The 17305-nt window shown below is 36.0% G+C and overlaps 1 protein-coding gene across 8 annotated transcripts; it reads left to right on the top strand.

The window, feature by feature from the left end:
* The first annotated feature begins 1248 nt into the window (after positions 1 to 1248).
* On the top strand, positions 1249 to 15368 carry LOC147411406 (lysine-specific demethylase JMJ26-like). Of its 8 annotated transcripts, none has more exons than XM_086448265.1 (16): positions 1249 to 2145; positions 2239 to 2384; positions 4739 to 4844; positions 4949 to 5081; positions 5164 to 5230; positions 5327 to 6083; positions 7347 to 7676; positions 9579 to 10157; positions 10242 to 10314; positions 10390 to 10475; positions 11536 to 11655; positions 11758 to 11828; positions 12488 to 12538; positions 12636 to 12773; positions 14463 to 14597; positions 15117 to 15368. In XM_086448265.1, exons 1-13 carry the CDS (start codon positions 1555 to 1557, stop codon positions 12501 to 12503), a joined length of 3075 nt encoding a protein of 1024 aa, XP_086304391.1. In that variant the 5' UTR covers positions 1249 to 1554; the 3' UTR covers positions 12504 to 12538; positions 12636 to 12773; positions 14463 to 14597; positions 15117 to 15368. The 8 variants fall into 8 exon arrangements, with proteins under 8 accessions (XP_086304391.1, XP_086304383.1, XP_086304374.1 ...); XM_086448257.1 differs by having other exon boundaries at positions 14459 to 14597; XM_086448248.1 differs by lacking the exon at positions 12636 to 12773.
* Positions 15369 to 17305: the final 1937 nt, after the last annotated feature.

Below are 17305 nucleotides of genomic sequence, written 5' to 3'. Positions count from 1 at the left end.
TAAGAAGTATTTATGTCTAATTTATAAAGGTTATCAACTAAAGATCCAGAACCAACAATCCTAGATTCATAAAAATATTGTAAATCTATTGTTCTCATAAAATATCTTAGAGTCATAAAATCTATTTTAAATCTCTAGTTGCTATTCCCGATTCTCCCCCTTTACCTAATGCTTCGATTGTTGTTACACTCAATTTCATCGTTTCCCCTGTCACTCCTCTTGGGCCAGGGCAATGAGTCCTCCCTAATAGATCTCTCACCTCAAAACCCATACTCATTAGGCAATCGTCAATATCATATGTACACAATTTACTACACTTCTTCATTCATTCGTTTGGCTATTTAGATCATATGATAGGCAAGTTGCATGGGACCATATTCCCTTCTTTGCTACACTGTTAAATAATTGTGCCGTAGCTAAAATGAGAATAATGGGGGCGTGGATTTTCCCCATTTGTTGTTTTCTTCTTTAATTGATTATTGGTTGAAACCTAATAATGTGGGGAAACAAGATTGGTGTATCCATTCTTATTTGTTTCTCAGTCAATATAAGTTGTATGAATATTTTGATATCATAATGTTTTATTTTGTTTGTGTTTAATCATTTTGTGGGTTTCCAGTCTTCTCAAGTGTTTATTTAAGCATGCATGCCTAAGAAACACATACAAATTTTCACACAAGAATTTAAATTTGCAACCATCACATAGATTTAAATTGGTGTCAAGTGGCTAAAACATTATTATATTAATAACCCATTAATCAAGATAATGGGATTTGATGCAAAACGGGTCATTTGATGAATTTCCGCACACGATGATAAAAAAAAATCAGGCTGAAAGAGCAAATAACATTCCATCCACACTACACACCCTAGCTTTTGATGGGTATAACTTGGCGAGTGAGCATCCCTATTGTAAGTTAGGCCAATGATGACAGAAGTGCATTAACCCCAAGAAGAATATCACATAAAAGGGTCATTGAGCTCGAATACTAACAGTGGAAACAAAGAGGCACCCTTCAATTGGCCCCATGGACTTTTACGATGTTTCAAATAATGTTACAAGGCTCTAAAAAGAAATTTTTTTTTCCTAATTGAGTTCTCAGATATCAAATCTGTTGATCATCAATGAAAAAAACAAAAATCATTTTTAAAAAATCTTCCTATTCGTGCTTTATATCCACATCATGATCACGTATGTTGTCGATCACACTCAACTACTCTTATTCAGCAACAACAACCAAGAGAGCATTTCCAAATGTGTCCCATGTTTAATAGCCAATGCCTTACCACTTAGATAAATATAGGTATCAAGCTTTAAAACCTAGGACAATGTTCATAAAGATAAAACTCTCCTCTCTCTATATATATCTCTCTCGATCTCTCGAAAAGATCCCTCAAGTATCTACCAAACTACTCTTTTTTTAAATAAAAAAACAAATATTTTCTTCTAATCTGCTCAGTCTCTGCATGTCAGTTCTTATGTTTCTTTGAAAATCGCTCTGTTTTCTAAGAGGTTTCTTGTGGAAGAAAAACCAGTTTTCGGGACACACAGAAATGAGAATGAAAGAAGAAGGTGAAGCAGTAACTGTAGTACCTGATCATCTTCGTTGCAGCAGAAACGATGGTCGACAATGGAGGTGTGTCAGAAGAGCCATGGAGAACAAGAAGTTCTGCGAAGCACACTATCTCCAAGCACGCAATCGCCACTACAAACTAAAGGTTCCAAACTCCATAAAGCTTCATGGAAAACCTGGTCGCAAAAGAACTAGTAATCAAGAACAAATCAAGGCTAAAGGTCCAGAGAAATTGGCGAAGATTTTGAAGAAGAAAAAAAGAGGATCTCTTGTGTTTAGTAAAGTTTTTCCGAAGAAGATGAAGTTGAAAAAGGGGAATTTGTTGTTGGAATTGGTGAGATTGTTTTTGATTCGGCAGATGGAGCGAAATTTGGAGAAGAGTTGTAGTGAGGATGAGGAGTTGATGATCGATTTACCAAATGGTCTCATGGTGATTTCCCCTGCTCCTGTGAGGAATTTGGGCAATGCTGGTTTTTTCTGTCAAAGAAAATTAGGGTTTGATTCGGGTTCTTTTATGCGACAATGCTTTCGGTCTAAAAACATTGAACCTCTGCCTACTGGTTCTTTTAAGGTGTGTTTTACTTGCCAAGTTTGGATTTTTTTTAATGTATATTGTGTGTTGGTTGTTTGATTTTCTGCATTTTTGGATTGTTTGTTTGCTTAGATTGTTCCTTATGGGAAGAATGTAGCTGATTCGAGGAGTCGTGGAAAGAGGAATTGCCATCGATGTCAGAGAAGTATTGGTGTGAGTGTACTTCGATGTTCGAGCTGCTGTAAAGAGTCGTTCTGCGTGGATTGCATTAAAAAATGGTGCATTTTCTCTCCACCTATATATACTGCGTGGTTTGCTTCAATGCATGTTGAATAGGTCTTGTTCTCTTAAAAATTGATGTTTGAACCAATCTAGCATATTATTAGCATGTCACAGAGATTCACAACATATTAAATGTTTTAACAAAATATGTTAAAACATTTAATTAATCAATATTAGATATTAAACCTCAATCTTTTTTTAATTATAAAGATAAAAAGAACACAAACCGTCAAAATTTTCCCCTAGTCCTAGGTAGGGATTTACCTGACAATGTTCATAGAATGATCCATAAAAATAACCATAAAAAATCCTAGAAAAATTGACAAGAAGAAAATAGAGAGAAAACTAGAAAAAGAAGAGTGGTCGAAGAAGATGAAGTAGTAAAAAAGAGAAGATGAAAGATTGGAGAGAAGAAGAGTGGGGAGGATGAAATTTGGGACAAAAAACATGATTTGTGGAGAAATCATTGGAAAAAAATAAATAGGGAAATGGGGAATAAAATAGACATACTTATTAAAAAAGAAAAAGAAAAAAAAAAGGTAGAATTTAGGGAGAAAATGAAAATAGAAAGAGAGATAGAGAAATTTAGGAAAAGAAAATATAGATGAGGAAATAAAATATAAAGAGAAAGAAGATGAGAGAAAAAATCATTAGAGTGAGTAAAAAAAATAGGAGAGCGAAGTGGGGATGTGTAGGAGAAGAGGGGAAGGAGAGAGAGAGAGAGAGAGAGGATGACGTGGAGGAGGGAGAAATTGTTGGAGGGGAGATAAAGAGAGAAAAAACAATGAGTGAGAGAGTAGTACTAATGGGTGAGAAATATTCTATCTTTTTCTTTCTTTTCTTTTTTCTTTATATCAGATCGGTCTATTGGGGGGAGGAGGTGAACTATGAATATAAGAGGGTCATGAGACTCAACTAGGGTATGACACACCCAAGAGTGGAAGGAAATATACACTCAACACTCCCCCTCACTCATAAGGGTGGAACAAATTGAACACGTGAATTATACGAACCTAACGCTTTAATACCATGTTAACCAACCAACCATTCCAAAGGACCAATCTTGGAGAAAGGGGGAGAACCATGGATATAAGAAGGTGGCCACGGGGCTTAACTGGGGTATGACACACTCAAGAGTGGAGGAAATATGCACTAACAAAAGAGAGATGGATAAAATTTAGAAAAAGAAAATAGAAAGATAAAGAGAAAGAAGAGAAGAGAAAAAATTGTTAGAGTGAGAAAAGGGGGGGAGAGAGAGAAATAGGTGAGGATGTGTAGGAGAAGAGGATTGAGAAATATAGAAAATAGGTAAGTAGAAGATTGAGGATGATGTAGAGGAGGGAGAAATTGTTGAAGAAGAGAGAAAAAGAAGGAAGGGAGAGAGTGGGTATGTAACAGAACAAGTTTATAAGCTTTTTTCTATTTTGTTGTTCTCTTTGCATTCGGGGTGGTCATCTTGACCATTCATTTTTCAATTAAATCTTTTTCACTTATAAAAAATAATCGAAATTCCTTCTCTAGACTTTCTCTTGTATTTTGGGTCTTGCATACCCAAAATAATAAAATTAAAACCGCTTAGGCCCAAATATTAATGTCAAATAAAAGACGTAATTTAAGGTTAACATTTGTTATTTTATGCATGTATAAGTAGCCAATATGGATAGACTCATTATCATTTATCAGTTTTAGGAATGACCCCAAAATCCAAGTGGAAGTTAAAGGATCAAAAAAGTTGAAGCCTAAAACTATCAACAATAACCTAACCTGCATTGCCATATAGAAGAAGAAAATGAGCTACATAACGAGTGCTGGGAAATGTTGTAAAGAGGATTATTGCAATTTCACCAAGATGACAAGGTCAATGGTTTGACTATACAAAGTAGGAACATGATAGGCACAATGGCTTAGCTGGCTAGTAGGACAAAAAAATGGCAGGCCAATAAAAAGATTAGGCCCCTTCATCTCTTAACAGCATCTATAGACCAATTCATGCACATATTATGTGGTTGGAGGGTATGCGCCCGGGGCATATTTACTGCTGTTAACCCGATACTAATGTATGTTATGTAGTAGGTGGTACTCAATTCTAATTGAAGATGTAAACTACGAAGGGCTAATTGTAGCTCAAAAAAAAGTTCTTCCCATGGCAAGATCAAGAATATGTAATATTCTAAATTATATTGGGAAAAATAGCATGGTTTTAGGACTTAATTTTTCGGAGTTATGAACTAATTCATATTTGATGTTCAATTGAGATTTCATGAATTTATTATGGAAAAATACTTATCTGATGCTATTTTGCAAGTACTTCCTTCATGTGTTATGGCTTCTAAAACTAAACTAATTTTAGGTACTCTGACATGCCAGAAGAAGTTAAGAGGCACTGTCCAGTTTGTCGTGGCACCTGCTACTGTAAGACGTGCTTGAGTACTCAATTTAAAGATGGTGAATGTAAGGTCTGATATCTGGGGAGCTTTCTTAATCGTTTCTTGCACTGCCTTTTTGTTTTTGTTCAGTTTTGGATGCTGACATGTCAATTCACATTTGACCTCTATTTCAGGATTTAATGAAAGGTCAAAATAAGGTTAACAAAATCCTACATTTCCATTATTTGGTTTGTCTGCTTCTTCCAGTACTGAAACAAATCAACCGGGAACAGAGGATTGAGCTGGAAATAGAGGCAAAAATAAAAGGTTGTGAGTGAATTTTTTATTTCCTCCTTCGTTCCTTTGTCTATAAAAAGAATTGTCTTTTCCTGATGTATTTCTCTGGTAGTAGGAAAAGCATCCTCTGAAACTTGGATCCAGCAGGCACAATGTGGATACAATGAGCAACTTTGCTGGTTTGTTCAATACTGTAGGAAACTTTTGACATGCTAACTAAAATTTCATTAACTTTTGGTGGTAGTTTCTTGATAAATCACTGGTTTTTGGTACAGCGGTAATTGCAAAACTTATATTGTGGATTTTCATAGAAGCTGCTCAAACTGTTCTTATGCTCTTTGCCTAAGTTGTTGTCGGGAGATCCGTAGTGGAAGCCTACCTGGAGGTGCTGGAGCTGTAATGTCCGAATACCCTAACAAAGGGAAAGCTTACATGCATGGGGGCAAGGCTATTCCAGATATGAGGAAAAATAATATAAGTTCCTTCCGGCGAAGATATGGTAAGACATTGTTAGCTCGTTCCATGATGTTACCTGACTGGAAAGCTTATAATGGTGATGGCCATATTTCTTGCCCCCCCAAGGAGCTTGGTGGTTGTGATGATAACACATTGGAGTTGAGATGCATTTTCCCACCAAATTGGACTGAAGGGCTAGAAATAAGTGCTGAAGAAATTGCTCGCCTCTGTGATTTTCCAGAAACTTTAGATGCTTCGCATTGTTCCTTATGCATTGCCATGCGTGATAAAGCCGGAGGATTTAACACAGAGTTACAGGAAGCATCTACAAGAGAAGATTCTGATGATAACTTCTTGTATTGTCCTATGGGACAGGACATTCAGGGTGATCTTAGACACTTTCAGAAGCATTGGAGTAGAGGTCAGCCCGTGATAGTTCGTAATGTTCTTCAAAATACACCAGATTTGTGCTGGGATCCATTGGTTATGTTCCGTCCTTTTCTTGAGAGGAGCATTGTCAGTTCTGAAAATGATATGAAGGCGGTAAAAGCCATTGATTGTTTGGATTGGTGTGAGGTCAGTGTTATCAAAATGAATCATATGGTATTTTAGATGTTATCATTCTACTTCTTTAAATGTAGAGGTGATCTTGTGTTTTTTGGTTCAATGAGGGTGACTACAAATAATTCCTTATTTTGTAAGAGAGGGGGATGGGGGAGAATTGGGAGTATCTTATTGGGTTGGGTTGTGAGCTGAGAAGCAGATTCAAGAACTGATACCAAGAATTAATATGTGATATTTCTCATGATGCTGCTTTCTTTTCTTTTTTGTTCTTTTTTTTTTTTTTGTTCTTTTTTTTTTTTTTTTTCTTTTTTTTTTTTTTTTGAGGGGGGGCTATTTGTTAAAGTATGACTCAAAATCAATTAGGCCCAGTCCAAATGTATGTGTGTTTTTGGGCAGTCCAAGGTAATTTAGGTTGGACTTGTAACTTATGTAAGTGGCCCACTTATGTGGTGCTTCTAAAAGGGGTATTTTGTTTTCTTTTGGTAGTAAGTCTAACTCTAATTCTAAGTCTTTTCTAGAGAAGAGAGTAGAGAAAGAGAGAAAACCCAAGAAATGAGAGGTTTGGGAAGATTGAGATTTAGAAGAAGGTGTAGTTAAGTGATAGAGGTGTTTCGTTGTATCGATTTGCCCTGTTTTGTTCATAGTGAAATCGAGCTACGTCGCTCATACTTCAGTGGATGTAGCCTTTGGGCAAACCACGTAAAATCTCGTGTTGTGAGAATTGTGTTCTTATTCTTTCTTTGTGTGATTGTTTATCTTCTTTACATTTACTACTATTAGTTGGGTTTGTCCTTCATTACCATTATCAAACAAGGTCTTGAAAGGTGTGGCATACAAGGTGTTTGGTGAAATACCCAATAGGTATTTGATCAAATTACTAAGTGAGCTAACATTATTAACTTCAATTTATTCGGTAGGCTTCATTTTCAATTAGGGAAGAGCTGGATTCATCTGAGGTGTCCCTTATAATTGTCCTCTTGTAGTCCTTTCTCTTGCTGATCTTCTACAAATTTGAGAAATTGTATTTGAGTTAAACAATACTTTCCTTCCCTGGTATAAACTATATATTACTGGTTGATATTCCATGTGGTTGGCCGTGAGCTAGAATCTGCATTCAGTTCTGTACTAGCCCTATTATGTAGTTTTAGTAACCTTTTCATTTCATATTATTCTGTTATACATGGCTTTTCATTTGGGCTTTTGCTATCCTTTTAATTCAAGGGGTATATTGGTGTATTGCATCATACATACTTTACAGTTTCTTTAACTTGGCAGGTAGAAATCGGGATTCAGCAATTCTTTAAGGGATATTTAGAGGGGAGGAGTCATTCAAACTTGTGGCCTGAGATGCTGAAATTGAGGGATTGGCCTTCTTCCAAATTGTTTCAAGAACAATTGCCTGCTCATTATGCTGAATACATGTGTTCGCTACCTTTTCAAGAGTATACAAATCCCAACTCTGGTCTTCTAAACGTTGCTATCAAACTGCCAAAGGAATTCATAAAGCCTGACCTGGGTCCACGTGTATATATTTCATATGGGATAGCTGAGGAGCTTGGACGCGGTGATTCTGTAACTAAATTATATTGTGATTCCTCGGATGTGGTATGTATAATATTTTGTGCTATTTTATTTGGTCTGTGATTCCTTTTCTTTTGTGTGAAATTTTATATATATGCTTTTTAATCGTATATGATATATATCCCGCCACATCATTTTGATATCTACAACTACAACTGTCAAAAGAATCTCCAATGTTTAAAACAATTATATGATGTTTTTTGGGGTTTTTATATTATGACCTATGCTCAATTAAATTTCTTGAGGCTTAAGAGGCCATGTAATAATTTATTTATTTTTTTCCCTTTGATAAATGCCATGGAATATTGCAACATAAAAAGTTCTTTACATCGCAATACATTTAGGGTATGTTTGATTGCACATGGAAAATAGGGTGCAAAATCAATTTCCATGGAAAATGACATTTTTCAAGTGTTTGATTGCACATGGAAATGGAAATTCATTTTCCACCCCATTCAAAAAGTCCACTAAATCATGGATTTCATTTTCCCACATTTTCCCACCCATATGGGTGGGAAAATGAAATCCACCCATATTTTCCATCCTCAATTCTTCCCTACCACCACCACCACCACCATTACACTAACCTCGCCGTCATTGTCATCGCCGTCGCCGTCGGCTCCGTCTCCGACCACCTTCTCTCTCTCTCTCTTCTTCTTTTTCTTCTTCTCCTTCTTCTCCATCCCTTACCTCCTCCGCCACCACTACCACCACGTTCTCTCCCCATCTTCCTCACTTACCTCCGTCGCCGTCATCGTCGCCGCCCCCACCTTCTTCGCCACCGTTACCACATCCTCCCCCCTCCCTCTTCCTCGTCATCTTCTTCTTCCTCTCCCCCTCCTCTCATCTTCTTCCTCCTTCTCCTCTTCTTCTTTTTTCTCATATTTTTCCATGATTTTATCCAAGTGAAATCAAACAATGGAATTTGATTTTCCAACCCTACCTATTTTCCACAACTAATTTTCCATGGATTTCAAATTCCATGGAAAGTGACTTTCCATGCAATCAAACATACCCTTAGTAGGATTCATGTTGCCAATCCCAATAGTTGGGATTACATGTAGATGATCATGGTGAACATGTTTCACGATATTTAAATTTAAAACTTGAAGTCAGCAGAAAATTTCCCCTTCTGAAAAATCCATAATGAATACTTGTTACCATGTACGTCATTGGGAGTCCCTTACATTTTTTTCTATTTCCAGTTATTTGTAGCCTTTACAAAGGGGCCAGGACTCTTGTGAAGTAGGATTAGAACATGGCTTGGAGTCCTATACCTTCCCGAGTGTGTTCCAAAATACACATGGAGTGTGTGGTGCCCCTTCAAACCTCCATTATATTAGTAGCCCAACTCCCAATAGAATTTAACTCAGTAATATTAGTCGATAAATGTACATTTTTGGGTCATTGAATTTTTTTAGTTTTAGTATCCTCTTGCATCCTAATTCCTCCACCATTTTTTGTTCACTTCTCCCCTCGGGTCTATCTTATCTATGTACCACACCTTTGTTGATTTGTATGTCTCATGCTTGGTTAATAAGGCCACCTGATTGCACTAGCTTGATTATACCCACTTGTGGAGCTGGTAAACTATTGGGTCTTGGGCATTGATGCCATGACACACGGGTTCCGAATCTATCCTCACATGCTTACCATTTACACACAAGCCACGAGCTTGCATACCAAAATAAACACTCTCACTAGGTGTTAGCAGATTTTCTTGGTTAAGATGATTAATAATTAAAATTCATGTTATCTTAGTTGCCGCTTCCATACATTTTTGTCCGTGACAATCTTGCTAACATATTCCTCATATTTATTAGTGGTATCATTTCTTTCATAGAGATGTAGACTAAACACTTCAAATTAGGAATGTAATTAGTAACAGGTGGAATGTCTTCCTTGTTCCTTGCTTTTATGTCTCAGGTGAATGTTCTGGTACACACTACAGAGGTTACAACTTCCCAGGAGCAGCTTGAAAAGATTAAAAAGCTAAAGAAAAAACACAAGGCTCAAGATGAGAGGGAGTCCCTCAGGATTTCCATTGACCGAAAAATGGTAAAGGAATTGAAAAAAGAGCCTTCTTTGGTTAGTAAGAACATGGAAGAAGCAGGTGCAAGGAAAACACTGGATGTTACTGGAGGGAGGCAGTTAACTGAAGGAGTTGCGGGAGTTTCTTGTTTCTCTTCTGTGATGCAAATACTTGAGGAATGTGAACTTCTTGTGAAAGATGAAAAAATGTTGAATACTGGAGAATCTGTTGTAGATTTTGAAGTCCAAATGAATTGCAATAGAAGCAACCAAAGCTCTGAAAAATCTTATGGGGGGAATTCCTGTTGTCACAAGCATAGAGAAAGCCGTACTGGTTTTGGAAAAAAATTAGAGGCTACATCTTGTGGTGCCCAATGGGATGTTTTTCGTAGAGAAGATGTTCCAAAGCTGCAAGAATACCTCATGAAACACTCCAATGAATTCCGGCACATGTACTGCTCGCCAATTGAACATGTAGGATAACATTATTGTAACAAGTAGTTACATACATTTGTTAATAGTGCAGCTGTAATTATGGTGTTTTTACTTTTACTACAGGTTTCTCATCCAATTCTTGATCAGTGTTTCTTTCTTGACGCAACACATAAAAGGAGGCTTAAGGAGGAGTTCAGTGAGCACTGAGTTCCTGTGTGTTTTATAATTTGGAATAGAATAGTTAAAACTGACTTTCTATTACTGCTTTCAGAAGTTGAACCTTGGACTTTTTATCAGCACCTTGGAGAAGCTGTCCTCATTCCAGCTGGATGCCCATATCAAATTAGGAATCTTAAGGTAATTTGGATGAGATGAATTGCAACATATTTTGGCCTGTTCCAGAAATTTTATTGGTTGGAGCTGATCACTGCAGCTGCTTTGTTCCCATCAAACTGCATCATGTATTTTTATTTTGGATGGCAGAACCCATTCATGTGTATCTTGTCCTAGTAACTGTTAATTAGGGCCATAATTCCATGCATTTGTGTGTGTGTGTTCTTGTGCGTGCGTGTGTGTGCTTGTGTGTGTGTGTGTGTGTTCTTGTGCGTGCGTGTGTGTGCTTGTGTGTGTGTGTGTGTGTGTGTGTGTGTGTTCTTGTGCGTGCGTGTGTGCGCTTGTGTGTGTGTGTGTTCTTGTGTGTGCGTGTGTGTTTGATGATCATAGGCATGCACATTTGTGAACAAGTATTCGTGCGTTTGTGGTCCATGCAGCAGTGCACATAAACCTTTGTGCAATGTATTTATGTGACTAGTGTTGACTCGGGCTTATGTGATGCCATATGCTAGACGAGAGTTGTGGAGATTTACTGGAGGCCTCCTCTTCTCTTCCCCATAAGAAGCAAAAATTGTAGATTAGGGGGAAAAGGGATATGTTGCTTGCCACTTTTATACAGGAGTAATTATTCCATTATGATATCATCATAGTGCCATGTAGGGGGTTCTACTTGTGTTGATTAAATTATGGTTAGGCATTCTTCAAGCATGTTCATTTTTGATTAAAAATAGTGAGTTATGGGTTTTCTCTACGGGGGTGAACAACACATTTCTGTTATTTGAATTTCTGTAGTTTCTATGATAGGCTGTGCTTTGTGGGTTTGGTTATTGTTTAGAAACTAAGGGCTGTGATATTAGGTTGATCCATAGGCTCGGATTCGGTTTGAGGTGCATAAACCTGATTATGTAGAAACCAGGAGTACCAATTGTTCTGTTTCCAACTGTTACATGTGTAGATTTAGGGGTGGATTTCATTTCTTATGGTGCTCAAGTTTGTGCCGTTGTATTTTCTTTTGTTAAACAGAGAATATTGCTTTCTAATAACCTTGGTAATGGTACAATGTTTCGCATTTTATGATCTACAGCCTTGTATAAATGTGGCATTGGACTTTGTGTCACCTGAAAATGTGAGTGAGTGCATCCAGCTAATTGATGAACTCCGTCTACTCCCAGAAAACCATAAAGCCAAACCGGACAGGCTAGAGGTAAATCTTATATGATATGCACTTTTTTGATATATCCATTCGTTATCTGCATATTTGTCCATTGTTAATGAGAAAAGTTTATGGTTTTCCTGTGCAAAACAGGTGAAGAAAATGACTCTACTTCGTATTAGTGCAGCAATTAAAGAAATTCATGAGTTGACATCTAGTGCAGTGTAAGTGGTCCTCTTGTGCCCAAAAAAAATTGAACTGTGATATTATCAAGTGCATATCTGTAGAACAGATTTTCGGTTTGCTTTTTCCAATGCTTTATTAGTTCAAGTTGGAGCAGTCTTTGCCCAAATGCTGTGAGTGGATATGTACCCTTTGCTCTCTCAAGAGTCAAGACTATGGCACTGGATCCATAAAATTTCCCTCTCATCAACATGACATGGAGATATTATGGATCTATGCTAGATATGACTAACTATACTTGGAGCATGTTTGATACATGAGAATTGGAGGCAAGATTTGACGACTTGCTCAAGTTCAAACATGTGTTTAGAGGCTGGAGGCATGTAACTTTGAGCACTATTTGTGACAAAGTTGAATCTCCTTAAAGGTTTCAAGTATATCCCCTGTGAGTATAAAAACCACCCTTTGGATTTGTTCGAGTCATGCTAGGGGCTAGAGTTTGATAGCATGAGTGCAATTTTGACCCTCTATTATTTCTTGGGTCAAGATCCACCACACCCCCTCATTGCTAAAACTCCCCTTTGTACCCTAGGGTGGCAAGATCAATGAGACCTGCAACTCCAGCCCCTTTACTCCAGACCGAAACTTCCTCAAGCTTTAGTTAAAGGGATTTCTGATGTTATTTTTTATCTTTTTACAGGTCTCAAAGAGAATAGTGATTGGGGATCTACTGTGCTAGTATCAATCTCCTGTAAGATCATGTCTTTATTTTTGCTTTCTTTGTTGTTTTATTACTGATTTTTTTTTTTTAAATAGTCCTCAATCCTTGCATGTGTTTTCTCTTTCAATTCTGGAACATTAGAGGGAAAAAGATCTCCATTTCAGATCTTCTTTTGAAGTTCAATTGTAAGGGATCAATGATTTTCTTCTCTGTTTCAGATCTTCTTGTGAGAATTAACCATCCAAACAGCCAAAAGTGAGAATTGGTGAGAATTCGCACGGGAATCTTAACACTAGAACATGTTCAACTCCCAAGAGTTGTTACTCAAAGTTATGAATTGTGATTCATGCAAAACAAGCAGAAGATTCATTGAAAATAATTAACTTGGTGTAGAGGTATTTTAAAAAAGGAAAAGTAATAAAATATTACAAAATGATTTTTTTTTTTAAAGGGAGAAGCTTAGGTTTAGACCATCAACAAGCATAAAAAATTATGATTAAAACCTTCATTATATGCATCCACTAGCTTTATTGTATTAAAGTAATTAATGAATGTATAGTGGATGTCCAATGCTACACTGATATTTAGATAAGGAGTCTTAAGTCCTAAATTCCATACCCATATGCAACACCCATACTTACCTGTGTTTCCAGGACACTTACAGACTTCTAGGGGGATGTAGGTTGACGTGAAACATGGGTGTGGTTATGGCATCTATGTCAATTCGAACCATTATTTAGAAAAAGCATAAAAATATTGAAAAAAAATACTTAGAAAAGAGCAAAATATTATAAAATTGCTATATAGCCATGTGCCAACTGCCAAGGGGTGAAACAAGTTATACAATGTTAGTACCCATGACAGATGCCCTACCTTCGTAACCTGGACTTTATGTAACATAATCTCAAGCAGTGTTTTCAGAATCAGATCAGATCATAACGAGTAGTATTCAAATCCTTGCGGAAGTCAAATTATTTTTGTAAGATGCATGGAACCTTCCTGTATTTTTTGGTTTGGTATGAAGCTCTTTCTGTATGACATAAAATTATGAAATAAAATCCGAAGACATAAAAATTATATAATATGCCTAACTACTACATAACTCATCATATAAAGGCAACCACTTTGACACTAACAAATGATGACAAAACAATTTACCTTGTCGATATACACTGTTCTAAACTTAAAGTTATGCAAGCAAAATATTTTTCTCAAAAGGAAAATCAAAATCATGTATTATCAAAATTAAAACAAGTTTCCATATTTATTCCAGTCCCAATTCTCAATCCTTCGAATTGCTTGCATTGGCGTGCATTTCTTGTCATTTGTATAAGCTTATGTCAGGTGTCTTACTAAAGCACACGCTAGTTCACCTTTAGGAAAAGGGAAAGCTAGTATCATTGTCTTCTTCTTCTTTTTAAATTGATTGGTGTTTCTTTAAATTCTCAAATTTATAATTTGAATCCTTCAATTCTAATCAAATGTTAACCCAAACAATTTATCTTTAGTAGGAATACCTTCAGCTAAAATTCCTGTGCCCGTCAACAGAAGCATACTTTTATGCTTGCTGTAGCTAGATAAACACCTTAAGCAGAAATTTTGAGGCTTTATTTTTTATTATCATATTGGCTGATTGGATCAAATCCAACTTGATGGCTATTTCTTGATGTTTCTACATATGCTATGCATTGTGCATGAGAATTTTTTAGATTCACTGAGGGTTTTTCCATTAAGGTTCATTTACTTCTTTAAAGACTAAAAACACTTTCCAGAAAATATTTGGTTCTGTGTGAACCAAACTGAGCCTAAGGTTTTACCCTTCTACTTAATCAACTATCACCATTCGTGAACTAAATTGCAATTGTCAAATGTCTATCCTCATGTACATGAGTATACATATGTTGGGTGAAACCTCTTACACCTGTTGTATATGATTTACTTCTTGTGTAGGCAGACAAATGTGGTTAAGACCATGAATGTAGATTATTGCACTTAGCTCTCCACTCCAGGAGAGCTTGGCTCATTCACCACCCTCCGACAACATAATGCATTCTACCTTCCAGACAGATTCAGAATCCAGATTCTACAGGTTCGTACCCTTTTTCTCAACTTGCTTAGTAGTGCTATTTACTTCAATGACGAATTTCTCGTAAGATATATTTGCAAATCAATGTGTAGTCTTGAATGGTCATGAATCGGTATCAAAATAAACATGAGTAGTGTCAATGTTGGCAATTGATATAACTCTCTACACATGCAAAACCCCTGTATTTAGAATAATTTTGATGTAATTAGTTTTCAAGTAATTCCATAGAGGACAACTGAGATTCGTTGAGGCTGCAAGCATTACATTCATGTATTGGTTTTATGATTTATTGTAATTTATTCTGTTGGATAATTTACACCAATAAGATAATTCATTCTTTAAACACATTAATATTCTGCATATTTTTCTAATATTTGTTTGGGTCAGAATGCTTTCTAATCAAAAGCCCAGATAGTTTCAACTTGACTTTTGTCATAGTGAATATGGTTTTAAAACTATGGTTTGTGGATTAAAGATGTTAAGCTTTTATTCCCACACAATTCTACTCTTCTATAATTTCAGGAATGGTTAAACTCAGAAGTTGTGAAGGACATGGGTTGCAGATTCTTTCCAATTAAGTTTGACTTCCTTCTTGTAACTTATACATACTCCTAGAGTTTCTTCTGTGCAGTTTTTTAGCTTACATTTCTTTTCGCATATAGCTATTTTTTAACCTTATTATTATTTTATTTTATAATCTTATCCACTCTTGCTATGAAAAGCCAATAATTCTGTGGGGTACAGGTTCAGCTGTTCAGAGCTGTTTATGTTGTGTATCTGGATTCTATCTGTAATTATGGATCTGTTGTCTACTTAAAAATATTTAAATCTGTCCTGCGTTAAAAACCTGCCGTCACCAACTTACCTATGAAAAATTATATTTTTTTTTTTAAAAAAAAAAAAGAAGAAGAAGAAGAAAGAAAAAGGAGTATTTAACATTCGAATTCTCGTAAATTTAGATTTTAGATAATTATGTGAAAGTCTGGAACAAGTAGGCAACAAATGATGGTTTTATCAAAATCTGGAAGCCAAAGATAAACCAATGGCTAAAATGGTTGTCATGCTTTTAGTTCCAGAGGTGAAGTCTTATGATGTCTTTTGCCATTCACCATTTGTTCAAATATTTGAAAAGAGGAATGGTAGAGCTTTTGAAGTAGAAGAAATGGAGAATTCTGGAATCAAATTGTAGTATTTCTTTGTTTGAAGATGTTTGAAAACTTAGAAGGAAATTTTTTATCCCCGTTTTCTAGGACTTCCTATTTAAATGGGATTTCTTGAAGATGTCAATTTGTGATTGGTGTTCTTTTAACTCTCTAGAAGGATTAATTTCTGATTCTTTGGTGGAGCACTTAGTAGGCAGTGTCACAAACTCTTACATACCATTCAAAATATCAGTAAAGAGGTTTTCATTTTTAAGGAGGGTGAAGTTGATTTTATTTATTCATTTATTTAATTTTAAGAAACCCCAAAAAAAGCCATTTGTATGATCATCTAAATTTTGCTTGAAATGCTTTTGGATTTATCCGAATTCAAGTGAACTGATCCCACCAAATAATTATACAATGTGTTGGTAGGTTTTCATTATTCCTGTAAACAAGTTTTTGGTTTTTTCCTAATTTACAAATAGTTTGTACTACAAAAAATTTCTTACTAATTTTATTGGCTTAAGAGGCTCAGATCAAGCTCTTGGATAATCTGAACCTTTGTACAATCTAATGACAAATAGACCTGGGTAGTGCTCGATAGAGGCCTTTTCTTATGGTTTTTTGGGGATTCTGGAATAACAATAATGTGCACCATTTGTTTGTTATAAGGGACGTGCTTTCACAACGCGTGACTTTGTTGATTTACTCTCATTACCTCTACATTTATAAGGTAACTTGTGTTGGCAGTGCAGGTTTAATGTCATGGTTAATACTTTGCCGTTTGGGATCTGTGATGGTGGGAAAACCTTATGAATTACTGCACTTTCGATTTACTTATTTTCTTTTCTATCATTAAATCTCTCTAAATTTAAAGAATTCTAGATCTATCTCGTGTTCTTTTAATTTAGGGGGCATACCCCTCCTGGTTTTGGCCAGCACGTGTTTTATACCCACTTTTTGAATTTTTGATCTTATGGAGTAACCTGAATGAGAAATTGATAGAGTAACCTCAACGCCCTCATCTTTAACATTTGAGAGAGGTTGCAGACGAGGGTTTTGGGGAAGAAAATTCAAAGGGTTTAATATCATTTTTGTGTTAGCCTCTCATAGAAGACCCAGGTTCAATGGAGGTATGTCATCAGCTTGAAAATATCTAAAATATTCGATTTCTTAGGAATGCCTCTAAATTAAACAAAATGATAATAACAAAGAGCATCCAAAGATGGAAGTCACGAGAAACATTCAACCAGATTTCCCTCCCCCAATGGTTCAACACGTGATCAACTCTTGTTTGTATTTTTCGTTTCTATTTATATATTCCCTCATTTTCCGCTACTGCGACCAACATCCTTTGCTCTTGGGAACTCCTTCGTATTGGTTTAATTTCTCGAGATGATTAAAAAAAAGGTGTTTTAAACTTAAAAACACAAATCCAAGTTGAGATTCGTGTCAGTTTTTAGAAACCAAACAGATTCTAACTTCTCGTTAATGGAGACTAAAGGATCTAGTCTGTATAATCTTACACTTATATCTTAAAATACCCTCAAGCCTCAAACCAAATTAGTA

The sequence above is a fragment of the Akebia trifoliata genome, chromosome 1, assembly GCF_017979445.1.
Source record: "Akebia trifoliata isolate Shusen 1 chromosome 1, ASM1797944v1, whole genome shotgun sequence".
Classification (NCBI taxonomy): domain Eukaryota; kingdom Viridiplantae; phylum Streptophyta; class Magnoliopsida; order Ranunculales; family Lardizabalaceae; genus Akebia; species Akebia trifoliata.
The sequence above is the reverse complement of the archived record's forward strand: the minus strand, read 5'-3'. Positions and strand labels throughout refer to the sequence as shown.

Bases quoted from the DNA above. Each gene is read 5' to 3' on its own strand.
- LOC147411406 (XM_086448248.1), top strand. From the start codon at position 1,555: ATGAGAATGAAAGAAGAAGGTGAAGCAGTAACTGTAGTACCTGATCAT. The intron at 5,082-5,163 runs GTTGTGAGTGAA...TTTCTCTGGTAG, and splicing joins AATAGAGGCAAAAATAAAAG to TAGGAAAAGCATCCTCTGAA. The intron at 11,656-11,757 runs GTAAATCTTATA...TGTGCAAAACAG, and splicing joins CCAAACCGGACAGGCTAGAG to GTGAAGAAAATGACTCTACT.